We start from the raw sequence: 14,835 nt of genomic DNA, 5'->3' as shown, positions 1-14,835 counted from the left end.
GAGGAAAAGAATTGGATGTAAGGTCAAACCTCTCCATGTAGGCCAGAATCCAAGTCTGTAGCTAACACCTGAACCACAGATGTGCCAACATCAGCTCCTTCTGGCACAGACACCTCGTAGTTAGAAGACACGAAGAACGGAACATTATCATTGACATCTGTAAAAGGAGGTGATGGGGACCATAGTAAGAAAATGTTTAAAGAATTTCTTTTACTGTATCTTTTTCCACAGTCGTAATTTTGCTTGGAGAAAGAACTCACATTTTTCACAGTAAGAAGCAATCCTGCTTTGCATCTTCCCTTTTTCATGGCAGCTGCCAGGAGGCATTTTATAAACATTGAGCAGCTTCTGGGAGACAGTGGCCTAAGCTCAGCTAAGACATTAACTAAAGATTTGACAGGCCATCTTCTTAGAGTAAGTCCATGCATGCCAGGACCAGGTGGCCTTTCATCCACAGCCAGCAAACGGCTGGTATCTCCAACAGTAGTTAATTTCAGCATTTTATTAAGGGATGATTAACATAAAATGGAAATTTAAACTGCAAAGTCTATAGAGTTGACAAAGGAGGTGTGTAAAACAGTCTTTCCTGGCCTTTGCAGGGCAGTATAGCCAGAGCCACGTTAGGCTGTAGGACCTAATGACTATTTAGGATGCAGTTGCACATTAGCCTCCCCTCACCTAACTACTGGCCAATGCCCAAAGGAAGCATGCTGACCTTCCCACTCCTGTCATGCTGCTCTAAGCCATGGGATCCCTCTCCCCACAAGCTGGATCATGTGGTCCCATGCTGATAGTGCTCATTTTGTTGCTCTGAGAGAGACTGACCTTCTGGAGAAAAAAGGGCTAGCTGTGATCTGACACACTCTGCAGCTGTGTACTCGCCAGATCCAATGCAAGGGACATGGTGAGACTGTGCAGGTGAAGGAAAGCAAGGGCTGCCCCAGTAGCAGCCGTCTGCAGTCAGGTCAGATTAGGCACAAGGAAAAGCCACATTAAGCTTACATCAGTGCTGGTCTTGCTTGTCTTCCTTGCCTGACTCCTGTAGAAACCTAAACTGGAAAATGTATGTCTAGTGCATTGAAGGGACAGTTTCTGACACATTTTCTCCCTAAAACTGCTGTGTGGGACCAGATGAGCACAAGGGACAGACAGGAGTACTATGGCAGTACTGACTCAGAGCCATTTAACTGCTCTGGAATCACATCCTCCTGCTCAACCCATGACAAAGTTCACTTTGTCTGTAAGACAACTAAACTCAGAAATGCTGCACAGTCCCCTACATCGTTTTGCACTTTTCACAGTTTAACAGCCACATTTTAAGAAAGTAATTTTCCTGTTTCATGGCACAGTACCAAAACAGAGGAGCTGTAACGACAGTTCCTTGGATCCATCTGTTTATGAAGAGCAGACAAAATGCTTAACATCTCATTCTGCAAACTTTTAAGCACACATTTAATTTTACTACAGCCACATGACTTCATTGATTCTGACACACAAGAATTTGCAGGACCAACATCTTCAATTACTTTTTTAAGTTGTCGGTGTGGACTCCCATAAATCCCAATTTTCTTTCTCTCTTACATGCGTGATCGTCTGTGAAAACTTCTCCTCTAACAGGCTTTTTATTTCATATTTTATAGAAGAGAGTATGTCTTGTTAGAGATAAGTTTCAGCAAATTCACTGAGCAAGGTAAGGAAAATACAATGCTATAAAAGACTTCCTTTTCTGTGTGCTTGTGCATAAATAATGGACAATTCTGCATATGAGACTTTCTCTCTTAAAGGTGTTTATTTCTCTCTTAAAGGTCTTTAATGTGCTTTTTTCTCCCACTAATGCAATCAGATGTGTGTAAACCTTTTTTTTTTTTTTGTATGAAATACTAAGTTATTGAAAAAGGATTTTTGCTTCTGAGCAAAATGAAGTTTCTGCAAGATTCTGATACCAATAACTGCACTACAGGAAAAATCTTTTCAGACAGGGTCCATAATCTACAATGCTGCTCAGACCCTGACTAGAAGCAGCCTTGCACTACAAATCTGAAGGGTTTTTGAATTGGTGGACTGTGGAAGACAGGACAATGCTGTGATAAAGTGAAGCAGGGAAGTTGGATTCCCATTCAAATTACCACTTAGGTCTCTCATTTCCATGGTGGAGAGTGAGAGCGAGACAAATGTTTTTGGTGGAGACTTCATTTATTCATTTATTTATGGTTTAATGTGGATCTACAGGAGTGGAGCCTTATAAAAAGAACCTACTATAAGAGGGTTGGATCAAATTTTTGAAAATTGCACCTGTTGTATTTTGCACCCTTGCATTTTTATTTCTAGAGTTTTAATCTCACTGTTCAATAGAAAATTCTGAATATAACAAAAACCCCTAAACAGCTATCAAACACAAACCCAACCTAGCTGGGCTGTTTCTCTTTCTGTAGCACAGAATATTTCCAGTAATACACATCTCCTTTCTATAGCTTGGGGACATTTACTAGATTTCTCCTCCTATCAAAAGAAAATCTTTCCAATTACATTTATAAAAGCTGGGACTAGCGTTGCATGTACATTCAGACAGCCCATTTTTGCAGTATCACATTTCCACATTTGATAGCTGTACTTAGAAGTTGTCTCAAATACAGCTTTTTAATGACTGCACGACTTCCTTTTACAGTATAGAAACATACAAAGCATTCTTGGGTGGCTTGGCATTGCATGGATGTTACCTTAATTTGTGGTGTTACACTAGAAATAACAAGAATATTGTTCTGAATGAGCTGTTCTTACAGCAGCAAAGCTTACCTGTTACATTCACACAAACAGTGGTAAAGGAAGCTAAAGGAGTCATCGCTACATTTTGTGCCCGGACTGTCAGGGTGAAAAACTTGGTTGTCTCAAAGTCAAGTGGTTCAGCGACTAGAAGAGAAGCAGATCCATCAGCTCTGTTTGGCTTCAGATAGAAACGGACTGGCATGTTAGTCTCTGGAACTTGACCCTCCTCCAGATTATATGTAACTCTGGGATCACCAAGAGGGGATGTGGCTTTGATGGTCTGAAGAAGAAAAGAGCCACCATGTAAGTTCAGGAAGCATGGGGTTGCAAGCATTAAATGTTCAGTTTGATGTCAAGAACATACATGCATGTACATTCTCCAAAAACATACATGCCTGTATGACCTGGATAATGGGCAAAAAAGAAACAGTTTACAGAGATGATTTTAACTTTACAACATTTAGGTTTGATGCAGGTCTTTATTCAACAGTAAATTTACTGGCCTGTAAATGTGCCAAGCAAGAACTGCATCACCGGCTAAAGTAAATCCCTTCTCCCTCCTCCTTCCAAAAACAAAAGCAATCCAAAAGGAGACCGTTTCTCCACTGAGTTGTACATTTTACCAGCCAAGATACAGACAAAACCTAAATTGTTTGCAAGTGTTTGGATATTACACGCAGGAGGAGGAAGGCAGGAATTATCTGGCAATTTACGGAAAAGATTATCCTTGAAGAGTAAGTCTGTACAGGTTAAAAAGAAATTGGTTTGGGTTAGAAGAGCCCATTCCATGCTGTAGTGCTAAACTGGGAAAAGCTGTAGGAAAGATACAGGCAGGCAGCACAGTCCACTGAGGATGGAGGAGTGAGGAGCTGGCCCTTGGTGCGAACACTCAAGGATTTCTCACACAGGCAGGGCATGGGTCTTGCTTCTCATTAAAAGCCACTGCCCACGGGAGCACACCTTGAGGGCTGTTGGTGTAAGAAGTCACTGGGAATACTGCTGCCAGCTGAAATACCGGCCTATTCTGCAACAGGTACTCCTGACAAACACTAACGGGGTACACAGCTGTGAGGGCTGATAAGGAAACAGCACAGTGCAGTAAGGCTGCAGAGTGGGCATCCATGCACTCTTAACGTGGAGACAGAGCACAACAGAGGAAGAGTCGAAATAAGAGGGAGGGAAGTGATCGCATTTTTAACATACCACTATCTTGGTGTCACGAATGGTGTTTTCGGGGATGGTTACCCAGTATCTGCTTTGCTCCCACCGGGGCGGCTGGCTGAGCGCATTAGTGACAGTGACCGTCAGCTCCACGGTGCTGCTTCTGTTCCCGCCATCTCTCGCTACAATATAGCGACTAATGCGTGTTGTCTATGAAATGAAGATGATCGAGGATATTTGCAAACCATTTTGTACAGACCAGGAGATTGCAATTAACCCTCTGCAATGGCTGTGAGGGGTTGGAGGTTGCTCTGTTCCAAGCAGAGAGTCTCATTACCTGGGATAGCAGGAGGTTCACGTATACCCAGCCTGTGCTGGGGTTGATCTGGAAGTACTCCAGTTGGTGCTCTAACATTGAGTATGTGACAGCAGCATTCACACCTTGGTCGCTGTCATGAGCTGTAACACGGAGGAAACTCGTCCCCAACGGAGTGTCTTCCCTAAGGAAGTCTTTGAAAAGACAAAGGTATTGTCAGCAGGTCTTGCTCTGATTTATCAGGCTGTGTGTAACAGAAATCATAGAATGGTCTGGGTTGGAAGGAACCTCAAAGACCATCTAGTTCCACCCCTCCCTGCCATGGCAGGGACACCTCCCACTAGACCAGGTTGCTTAAGGCTCCATCTAATGTGGTCTTGAACACTTCCAGGGATGGAGCATCTACAGCTTCCTCAGGCAACCTGTTCCAGTGTCTCACCACCCTCAGGGTGAAGAACTTCTTCCTTATATCTAGTCTAAACCTGAAAAAAAAAAAACCCAAAAAACTCTTCATGTGAGATTAAATGTTTCTGTAATGAGGCAGGTTATAAAGTATTATCACTAACAGAGTGTCTACAGTCCTCTTTTAGCTTCCCCTTCCCTTTCCCCTGACACGCTGGGTTAAGCGAGCTGCTGGTGAAGCAGGCTTACTGACCACGCCGCGGCCAGCAGTCATGCCTCTGCACGGCAGCGCTGGCAAACCCCGCAGCTGCCCACCCACCGCTTCAGATCACAGCCCAGGCTGCTGGGCTCAGCTGCTGATAAAAGCAGCTTGGCACCAAAAGGAATTCTGTGTGAATGGAATTAAACCCGAATGCAAGCGGTGGCAGCAGCAGCATTGCCAGTGGGAGGCAGGGTAATCACAAAGCTGGAACACTCGGGTCATAGTGAAGATCCCTCCAACACCCCAGTGTTTTGGAGAAGCTGCCCAGGGCAAGGGTGCAATGAGCATTTTATACATCCCCCTATCCTTAGGTCTCACTCCCTTGTTCCCAGCAATCCACCTGAGACAGAGGCTACATGTTTGTGTCCATAGTCCTAGACAGAAAAATCCTTCTTTGAACTTGCTTTTATAATCATCATCTAAAAATCTGGTGGCAGAGTCGCACAGCTGAAGTACCCATTGCACAGAAAAGTAATTAATTTTGTCTTCCTAAAGCCTGATTCCTGGCAGGGACACCAACAAAATTATGAGAAATCATGAGCGGTCATTTCCTACTCCCCTCCTCTCTGCAAGGCATAATTTTATATAAAGCTATTGCATCCCTGCCAGCTGCCTCTCCTCCACACCCCTGTCTTTAGATTGCTCTGATCTGACTTTGCTCCTGCTCTTCCCTCCATCCTCAACCATCCAGCCTGAATTCCTCTTTCAAGTAGCTGTGCGTGCTCGCCCCATTGGGTTTTTGAGCCATTTCCATGCACTAAGGCTCCAGCAGCTCAGTCTATTGAAACAGCCCTGGGAGCAGGAAGGCTGTCGCAGTTAGGTTTAGACAACGCAGTCAGTCTAGTTAATCACTTCTTGTTCAGAAACTGTTTCATATCTTTGATCTCCCTTGTATCTGTCTCCTTTAGCTTTTTTGAGGTGGGACAACCAGATTTGCATATTATGTATAAAGTGGAGTGGCTGTGTTTTCTCTTTTGGTTTTCTTCTTTAATATCTGCAGTCTGTGGCAGCGGTGCAGTAAAACCTTGAACTGCCACAACTGTTTGCTCTGCGAACACAAATTTGAGCTTTAATTAGCTTTCCTTGTCCACCAGCACATTTAATAGGCCTAGGATTCATGTCCCTGGTATGTCACTAACAGCCAAAGCTGCTCTCAGAAGAGATTTACTGCCACTAAAATAGATTAATGAAAATGGAATTTATTGCTAAGAAACACTGTAAAAATATCCTTTTGTGTGTTTGAATTTATGCCTTTACAGTCAAATCCTGTTAAATTGCATTGTAAGAAAAAAAATACAAAATTACTTGGAAGGGCCATACTTTCTTATTTCATGTACTTCTGCTTGCTGTTGGCATAACTCTAACACTTACTATACCATCCCTACTGCATAGAGTTCTTTCATGTCTGTTTTGCAGGCAGATGATAAGATGCGTGGCTTAAATTACGGATTTGACCAACATCCTAGTGCAGAGCAATAAAGAACCAGAAGTTTCCAGGAAGAATAGAAACATATGACTAACAGCATTTGATCTTATTAGAGAAGCTATTTTTAATTCTATGACGTGCAAACATTGATTACTTATGTATAGACGCTGGAAAAGTGCTATGCATAAAGCGACCTCATTATCTGCTGCTTCCCCATCTCAAAGGACTGCCTTTGCTTCAGGACCTTTGCTGGTTCTCCATGTTCATGAAAAAAAGAAGAAAATCTGCCCATTCTTCAGAAGTGCTGAAGTCACCATAATTATCAAATGCAACCTCTCAGCTTCACTACCTTTGTAAAAAATAATCTCAGGCAGTTTTACCAGAAGGACATGTTTGAAAGTAGAGTAGAAAGGTTCATAGGTTCATCTTTGCGCCAGCATTACTTTTACCTCAAGGACTCTGTCCGAAAATATTTCTCTCCAGTGAGATCACTCCCACCTGACTTCTCAGCACTGCTTTGGCCAGGTTTGCAGAAACTGCTGGTAGGAACGAACAAATGGCTATTCCCAATCTGCACATTTTAACCAATTTGGCACTCGGAGTTAGTCACTGTAAGATGCTCTAAAAGGTGCAATACAATTTTCTTTCTGTCCTTGTGAGTAATTCAGAAGCGTGGATGTATATTTAGACTATTTCCTACCAGGACAATTCTCTTTGTTAAAATCCTACCATGCAAGCATCCAAACTCTTTTTGTATCCTGCTAAAGCGCTGGCCCCTGTGATGCTAAAGATGACTTACGAGCCATCTTCAGTTTAAAAAGGTATTGGTCACTGCTTTGTCCTACATGACGTTTCCATAGAAGTGGCAAAACATCTCCAAAATGGAGTTGTTGTCACATGCATCATCAACCATTTTCAGGCAATTATGCAAGGAAGGGCCTGTTCTAGTCCAGCAACCAGGGAGTACACTTGTGACTTGTGGGTGGCATCAAGTGCAGAGGGTCCAAGTGTACTGAAATGCAGAATTTTACTGGAGGAGCATCAAGTAAAATTAAATGGACAGATGAAAACCACGTCACATGGGGATGAAAAAGGGAATGGCACCAGGGCAAACAAGAAAGCCTATCTCAGCAGCACAGTTACAGAAGGCATCAGGGCTCATGGCCAATTGTAGGCTAGAAGCCAAGGATTTTGGGCTGTTTGACAAGAGATAAATACCACTCCAGCCTATTCAAACAGAGGTTCTGTGTCAAAGATACACAGATGACAATTGCTCTTCTAGTCAGGGCTGATGAGTTCTCAGCTAGGATGTCATGTTGTGTTTTAGGACACTAAATAAAAATTCAGTGTGCAGAAAAACTAGGCAGTGAAATGCTGCAAAGGGAAGGGATCAGATCTGCTTGATCTGTAGGAGCGAAGACTGTCAATGTTTTTAGCGCATTGCAATGAATAGAGGACATTGATTAACTCTGCATATTTCCACTGACGAGGGATTAAGTAGTAACTGGCTTAGCTGGCAGCAAAGGAAGACTGGTCACCTAAAAACCTGACCACTGTTATAAGGAACTACTAAACAGGTTCATGTTGCAGTACTGCACAGGTAGTTAAGAAACACTCACACTGATAGCGACTGTTCTCAAACTTGGGATCGTTGTCATTGACGTCAGCAATAAGGATGGTGATCTGACACACGCCGATCAGCGGTTCCTGGGCCTGGTCGGTGGCAGTGACAGACAGTGTATACTCCCTCTGCTGCTCCCGGTCAAAACTCTGGGTGGTTGTGACGACTCCTGGGAACACAGACACCTCCTGTTCTGTGCATCATGGCCTTGGGACTGAGTTTGCAGAAAGGTACCAGCCTATCTCCCACACTAGAGGAAGGTCTGACTGCATGCAGCGTAACCGTCAAGTTTAACCCACACCAACTCTGCAATACATGTCTTGGACAGGACTGACTCCAATTCCCCTGTCTCTCCTCTCCTCACATGCCACATACTGCCAGGGGTCAACAGCTTTCTCTCCTGCTGCCCTGGTAAGGAGCTTCAGTCTGAGTACCTTATTATCTCACTCCTCATGGAGCACAGGACTTTCTTCTCCTCATTGAGAGGCATCTCTCAGGTTTACTCCAGTGATAGTCCAAGTAACTGAGTATTTCAAAGATGGCTCATTGTTACTCTGGGGAAGAGTCACACCACAGAAGGCACAAGTGATGTGACCAAAGTCATCTCTACTACGGGAGCTGGAGGCTGCTTCATTCAACAGATTAAAATAGGGTAGAATCACATAGCTCAGTTAATAAATTGAACAACTTTCTCCCAGTATACAGCTTTTCCTCTCCACCAACCAGGTCTCTCCCTGTCTCAGATCTTTTCTTCTGTTTGAGAGCTGTTAAACTGGCCTCTGGAGGCCACTTCCAGACTCATGTCTCTACTACAGTAGGGGCCAGGACTCCGCTGCTCTGTTGTTGGTCCTTCCAGTCTCCTGCGCAGTCCTGAACACGCAAATATCACATTTTACTGTTTTGACTACAGAAACATCAACTTTTATAACTCCTTCACTTGAAATACATCAAGACTGTCTGCCACTGCCCTGTTCTGGTATGAGGGTTTTGCCTCTACACACACTGCACTGGACCTCCTATTTGTGCCATGCTGTGGCCACGCTGAAAGGAAGAACAAACTCAAGCTGTTAAAGAGTCACACCTTCTGCTCTGCATTTTTATAGCTACACTTGATCCAACAGGAAGATAACTGATACAGAATAGCTTTCTGCCTTCCTATATAACTGGGGTTTGTTGCCCTACTTAATGTGTCATTTAAACCACCATCATCTTAATTATGTGCATGGCTATCCACATACTCTGAATTTTTTTCAGTGTTTAGTCCACAAGCTGTCACAGCTAACCCTGCAGTTACACTGTTAAAGCATGAGCCCAGTTGGACACACCCATACAGTGGCATTCTCATTACAATACAACTCCATTTTCATTTTATCTCAGTAACATGAAAGCAACTGACCTGTGTCTGGGTCAATGCTGAAGCTTAGGGAAGCTCCGTCTCGGTGCATGAGCCCATACTTCACCTCCCCATTAACGCCGAGGTCTGCATCGTAGGCTTCTACCTGTAGCACATATGTGCCTGGAGGCTGGTTCTCCAGGACCCAGGTGCTGTCACTGTAGTAAGCGCACTAAAAATACATCCAAACATCCAATGCTACATATTACACAGAGCCACATGAATTTGCTGCACAATGTCAATATTTTTTCCAGCACGTCTGAGAAGAACTCAGAAGAAAATCACTTCTATTACTTATACTCACAAAGAAATCAAGCTCTAAGGGAGAGGAACGAAAAAAGGAGAATGAAGACTTTATAGTTTAAGTATGAAAAAATTTGGCTGAGTGCTCTCTTACAGATTCATTCTGCTTTGCACACACAGTCCCTTCAGCCCACCGTCAATCATCAGTAGCCAAGAACATTCTATAACTCCAATTATGGTTGGGAAAAGAATGTCTGCAGAAAGACATCTTACCTCTCTGAAGACAGGCTTGTTGTTATTAATGTCGTTAACTCCTACAATAACCTCAGCAAAACTGCTGAGAGGGGTAGGTCCCCCCGAGGCATTGTCATCTATCGCAGTGATGTTCAGTGTGTACTGTGGCCCTTTCAGGTTGGGTGGTGGGTTTCTACGGAGTTTAATGATACCTAAATTTGGAAGCATAAAGTGTAATTTTATTTATTTACCATGTAAACAAACAAACAAAATCAAGTGAGCATCACATTTCTCTGCTGCTGTATTGGTGGTTTAGTTTGTAATTTGGTTGCAAAGCATAGGATTCAGTCATCTCAAGCCGCACAGTTCTGGGACCAGGACACCAAATTTTTGTTGATATTTGGAGAACAACCATCACATCAAAGAGCTAATTCTCATTTATACAAAGCACCCCCATTTGCAGATTATATAAATGTGGGGGATCTTAGCTGGACTGAGGCCCCTGAACAGGACGACTTTGACCTTGAGAGGATTCTGATCTACTCGTGAGAGAACAGACAAGAGTTGCAGCTGCAAGATAAGCAAGTCCTGAGAAAGTGTCGACTACAAGACAGGCGTACATGTCCTTTTGGCAGAAGAGATGAGTTATAATGAACTGTGCAAATAACAAATGATAAGATTGTATAACAATTCTGAACCAATTAGAATGAGACACATCTGCGAAAGCTAAGGGGAAAGAGAATATAAATGAACAGGCAATAAAGGCTATTGTACTACCAGGCTTTCAAAAAGATTTGTGTCTTGTCACTTTGTCCGTCTCAACTGTGACATATAAATATGGTGCTTTCTTACGGTTTTTTTTGACACACAGGTGAAGAGGAGTCCATACACACTAGACAGTAAATAACAGTGCTCTAAATCCTCCTCCTTCCTTACCTTTCTGACTATCCATTTCAAAATTGCCCTCCTCATTGCCTCCCGTAATCAGATATAGCAGCCCATCTCCATCAGGGTCCTTTGCCCGAACAGTAGCCACTAAAGTGCTGGGACCAGCATCTTCTGAAAGGAAAGTTCTGTAACTGATGGACAAAAAGGAGCAACAGCAGTACATTCAGTATCAGAATAACCATCGCCATGTTAACCATCAGCCAAGGATTATAAATCCACTATGAATCTAATTTATTTTAAGCTTTGGGCATGCAATCATGAAATCTTTAATCAGTTTAAGACGAGACTTCAAGCATCTTTGTTTGCCATAGGGTCTGCATTTTCGGATTGTAATCCTGCATTTTTGGCATATGTAATTTCCAAGGATCTTTTGGAAGATATCAATATGCACCATACTACATCACACTGCAAACCAGGATCACTTATCTCCTAAAGATGAGAAACAGGACAATATCTGTCATGCAGTGTTTCTTATGTCTCTACCTACTAATTGAAAGCATCAGATACTACAGAGATTATGTAAACTAGGATATGATTTTGTAAATGAATGTATTTATGTTTTGTATGTAAAACATATCCATACTTTAAGCATATGCAAAAAAAATTGTATTCATTCAGGAAAGGAAAGAAGGCATTTTAAACAAACAGGGCCTCATAAAATTAGCTTATAATACAATCTGCTGATGATAAAATTACTTTTTAATGTTTGCTAGCTACCATCTTTATCTGTCATATATTTCTACATGGATAATTCCACTGAGACCCAGAAGTCAATACAGTCAAAATCATTCCCTATAGTTAGGTCTTTTATTTATTCTGTTCTCTCTCTATAAATATAAAGTCAATATGCTGGTATCACAACTAGTGTATTTTTTTTTTTTTTTTTGATACAATCTAGAAATGAAGGACCAACTCCTAAAGCCTTTCTTTATACAAATTACTCCTCAATTTCACTGGTACTTACAGCTGCACAAAACAACAACTGACCGTTTAGCCAAGTGTTATTACGGTTACACGTACGAACAGCATCTGTAAAAAGCAAAGCAGGCATTCAAGCTGGCTTACACGGACTGGGAGAAGACAGGGGCCTCGTCATTCACATTGGCCATTCGAATACGCACAGACGCTGTCCCTGTCCGAGGGGGATGTCCTTTATCGACAGCTATCACCACAAATTCATACATATGGTTTGCTCGCTCAAAGTTCAGCCTCTGGTTCGAATTGATAACCCCGTGACGTGTGATGGAAAAATCAGTGCTCTGGATGAAGTAAGTGATCTCAGAGTTGGAGCCAGAGTCGCAGTCTGTTGCAAGCACTATTAGAGAACACATTTAACAGAACAGCATGCTGCAGAAGAGGTTTCGTTATGTTATCTCGTACCAAGTCAACTTCAGATACTTTTTTTTTTTTTTTTTTTTTTTTTTTTTTAAGACAGACATCACCTAAATCTGTTTTATCCATAAAAGCCTTATTTTTGTGGTAAGAGTCTGGGAACTCACCAGGAGGCTCGGAGTAAAAAATCAAAACAACTGTTCCCCTCCTCCAACCCAGCCTGAGTAAACGCAGTAAGGCAGGCTTGCAAGAGAGCCGTGATCCCAATACTCCACAACATGGTTTGTACAAATAGCAGTCAACACTGGTAATTACTGCACAATCGATATGCATGTTGCTAGAACATTATCAGTCATAAACTGTGTCCTCACTCTCTCTGGGGATGCCGTTCAAATTTAATTAGCTCCCAGCTATGTTATAGCTAAAGTACTTTTTAATTACCTGGCGCTTCAAGGTAAAAGAGTGATTAAACATTCCCCCCAGCAAGTGTTTATTCAGTATGTTGTGTGTCCCATCTGCTCAGAAGAAGCAAATCAGCAGAACAAAATGCTAGAGCTCACAATGTAGTATCAAAAGTGATTTTTAAGAGCAACAGCTCACCTCTAATTACCCTGCCATTTTTCTAGCCAAACAATGAGGCTTCAATTCATACCCACACTGGTATTAAAGAAACTCCTTATTCTACCAGGAAGACGCAGCCATCGCAGTAGCACACAGCCTTCTGGAAGTGGAACAGTGATTGCAGTGCAGACACCCTGGCAGACAGCTACAGCATCATCCAAAAATGAGATGAAGAAACAACTCATCACTACCAGAGTATTAATTCAAAATAGGAAAGGGGAAGAGAACGATTTCACCAAGTGCACTGAAACGCTGTGCTACTTAGTTGCAAAAAAACTCAACCACCTCTCCCTGTGGAAAGTTACTCATGTTGTTTTAAAAGGACATTTAGGGTGGCTGTAACATTCTGCTTAACAGCTCTTAAAATCCTGCTGTGAATAAATGTTTGGGTGTGTTACAGACTACAAAAGCAAGGACCTTAGAGTTAATCACTCTCTTGCTGTACTGAAAGACAAAATATATTAAAAACGCAAGAAAGATTGAAATGAAAGTGATTTAAAACTATCAAATTTAGTAGTTTATTCTTTTTAGAAAGACATGCAGAAAGTGAAAAACATTTGATTTGAAAAGATCTGATTTAATCTACAGAGTCATTACCATTCACAAAAACATATTTTATGTGCTTAATGATCATACTTCTTTTTCTCCAGCTGTCTTCTGGCAAATAGGGAATGTTATGCTCACTTGTACATGACAAAAACATGCTTTATTTCCCAATAGCAACTGGGAATTCCATTCCTCTTCCATTTAATTTCATTCTGCAAACTGATTTGCATTGCAAAATATTTAGACAATCACACAGCAACCACAAGCAGGTCGGTTCTGGCTCTGCCCATGCTCTGAGCTAGCTCAGTTCAAGCTAACTCCAGCTCAAAGCCTAGCACGCTAGCACAAAGATGCCAGCTACAACTCTAAGCCTTGCTCTGCCGGCACAGTGGTACAGTTGAAGGAGTATGCTAACCCCTGCTGAGAGCATCCCTCCATGCTTTTCAGATCATAGCTTGTTTGCATCCAGACATCTTAAAGCACATGCAGTGAGCATAAATCTGCCTGTAATGACTAAGTAGACAGACTGATTCTGCTAGCATAGCATCAGCATTACAAATACGATTACAAGCCAGACTTCGAGTGTGTGAAAATAAAAATGGTTGATGACTAAAACCTACATTTACATCATCCACAGTTTTAACAAATGGTACATATCGCACTATCTTTTTGACTGCCATCGATAGCAACTCAGTCAGCCACAGAAGTCAAAGGCTGTCTCAAACTTGCATTTATTTTTGTTCGTGGGACATTCTGAGGTTGCAACATGCCACCCCTCAAGGAACTATAGCCCGGGTAAGAGCTGCATTTTTTTTTTCCCCTGAGATGATACTTGCTTTGGCAGTTAGAGTCAGTGGCGCAGTACTCATCCAGCACAGGTTACAAGTGACTGCACATAGAGCTTCCTCGCAGCCACTACCAACACTGCTCAGCCCTTCAGCTCCAAGTGAGTGTTCACCCACCTGTTTTCACTGACTGTCACTGTACTTATGCCTCACATTTCTTTTCTAAGAAGGCTCCTTCTCTCGAAATGTATCCTGTACGGCAAGACAATCAAATGGGATGCAATTGCACAGCTTTGTGGTCCTGCTGTTCTGCTTGCTTTGGACACGGGGCATACATTTTTTCCCCTCAACTGCGTGACTTTTGGTCAGCTTTACAAGTCTCCTGGAGAGAAGAGCATTCATCTCATCAAGGAAAATCACATGCTTTGGAATTTTAGGAGCTGATCATTCCAATCAATTTATTTCCTCCCAAGAGCCATTAAACCAAAAAATAAGCTAAAGCAAGCTCTGAACTCTCTTAGTAAGTGTTTGGGGAAAGCAGTCCCTGCAGCCCTCTTATCAGCATGTGGCTATGCAAGGGAAGCTAAGCCTCTTATCACCACAGTAACCCACACGCTTCAAATGCAGGAAATTTACATCGTTGTCTTCAATAGGCACATCTTACACATGCAAATTTTTGCTAAGTCTTGCCTTGGCACTTACCCATTTCTCACACAGTTCATAACCCCCTTAAGGTCTCAGCCTGTGTTCCCATTACTACCCCAGTACCTGCCCCTACTGTC

At 42.4% G+C, this 14,835-nt stretch overlaps 1 protein-coding gene across 1 annotated transcript in view; it reads right to left on the bottom strand.

Moving 5' to 3' along the window:
• Positions 1-14,835, bottom strand: part of LOC104343251 (neural-cadherin) — a 60,576-nt gene that overhangs the window by 25,488 nt on the left and 20,253 nt on the right. Inside the window, exons 6-14 of the mRNA XM_086465798.1 lie at positions 11,835-12,084; positions 10,758-10,900; positions 9,861-10,033; positions 9,348-9,516; positions 7,950-8,120; positions 4,262-4,434; positions 3,967-4,134; positions 2,794-3,043; positions 30-157 (exon numbers count right to left, since the gene is read on the bottom strand). Of these exons, the coding sequence (XP_086321924.1) occupies positions 30-157; positions 2,794-3,043; positions 3,967-4,134; positions 4,262-4,434; positions 7,950-8,120; positions 9,348-9,516; positions 9,861-10,033; positions 10,758-10,900; positions 11,835-12,084 (1,625 nt within the window). The remainder of the gene's footprint in view (positions 1-29; positions 158-2,793; positions 3,044-3,966; positions 4,135-4,261; positions 4,435-7,949; positions 8,121-9,347; positions 9,517-9,860; positions 10,034-10,757; positions 10,901-11,834; positions 12,085-14,835) is intronic.

Source organism: Leptosomus discolor, chromosome 5 (assembly GCF_034619465.1).
Source record: "Leptosomus discolor isolate bLepDis1 chromosome 5, bLepDis1.hap2, whole genome shotgun sequence".
Taxonomy (NCBI): Eukaryota; Metazoa; Chordata; class Aves; order Leptosomiformes; family Leptosomidae; genus Leptosomus; species Leptosomus discolor.
Note: the sequence above shows the minus strand (reverse complement) of the source record. Positions and strands in the feature narration are given on the sequence as shown.